Raw genomic sequence first — 1,034 nt, 5'->3', positions numbered from 1 at the left:
CGCCGCACATTCCCCCCCCCCCTCCCCCGCCTCCTCCTTTCCCCTGCTTCTTTTGATGTACACACCTGTGTACGCTTCACCCCTCCCTCCCCTCCCCTCCCCCCCCCCGGCGCCCGGTCTGACACTCTGCCCAATCCCCCGCCGGCCTCCCAGACACAATGCTCCCCGTTCTCCGTAACGCCGCCTTCTCGGCCTCCCGCGCCTCCATGGCCCGCAGCGCCGCCTTCTACTCTACCCAGACCCCCAAGTCCACCGAGGTCGAGAAGAAGGCCGACTACGGTATGCCCTTTGTCTCCTTGTGCTTGCCCTGCCTCCTCCACGCTCGCCCACGCCCGCCCCCGTCCTGACATCTGGCTGTGGCCGGTTTCCGCCCCCTCCCTTCCTCCCGCCCCTGCCCCTGCTCCCCCCCCCCCACCAGACTACAAGGCCATGGCCTCCAAGTTCATCGACTCCCTCCCCCAGACCTCCTTCATCACCAAGTCCGGTCTGCTGGCTGGTGGTGTTGGTGCCCTCCTGTACGCCATCGGTAACGAGTACTACGTCGTTTCCCCGGAGACCCCGGTCATCATGACCTTCTGTATCTCCCTGGCCGTCGTGCACAAGCTCGGTTTCCCGGTCGTCGCCAAGGCCCTGGACGACCACGCCGCCGAGGTCAAGCGCGCCCTGGAGACCGGCCGCGAGACCAAGCGCGCCGAGATGCTCGCCGAGATCGAGAAGCTCCGTGGTGATGCCGACCTTGTCGAGGCCACCAAGGCCCTCTTCGAGTACCAGCGCCAGCTCGTCCAGATGAAGGCTCAGGTTGGTGAGCTCTCCGTCCAGCGCGACGTTCACAACAAGATTTCTGTGCGACCTCCACCTCCCTCCCCCCCCCTCCCCTCCTCGGCTCCTTCCCTCTGGCGCTCTCTCCTCCGCTGGCTCCCACTGACACTCTCCTCTGCCGGCGTTCGCCTCCCCCCCCTTCCACAACCTCGACCCCCTGGTCCCCCATCACCTCTCCAAACTCTCGACCTAGGATCCTGCCAGCCATGCCCGCC

The 1,034-nt window shown here is 66.5% G+C and overlaps 1 protein-coding gene across 1 annotated transcript; it reads left to right on the top strand.

The window, feature by feature from the left end:
- Positions 1 to 418: 418 nt before the first annotated feature.
- H696_06380 (hypothetical protein) lies at positions 419 to 843 on the top strand (the record flags this gene model as incomplete). Its single annotated transcript, XM_009500120.1, has 1 exon — positions 419 to 843. A coding segment is annotated over one exon (425 nt), but the record flags the coding sequence as incomplete, so codon positions are not given.
- Positions 844 to 1,034: the final 191 nt, after the last annotated feature.

This window comes from Fonticula alba (genome assembly GCF_000388065.1).
Source record: "Fonticula alba strain ATCC 38817 unplaced genomic scaffold supercont2.187, whole genome shotgun sequence".
NCBI lineage: Eukaryota > Rotosphaerida > Fonticulaceae > Fonticula > Fonticula alba.
This window is presented reverse-complemented; position numbering and strand designations above follow the sequence as displayed.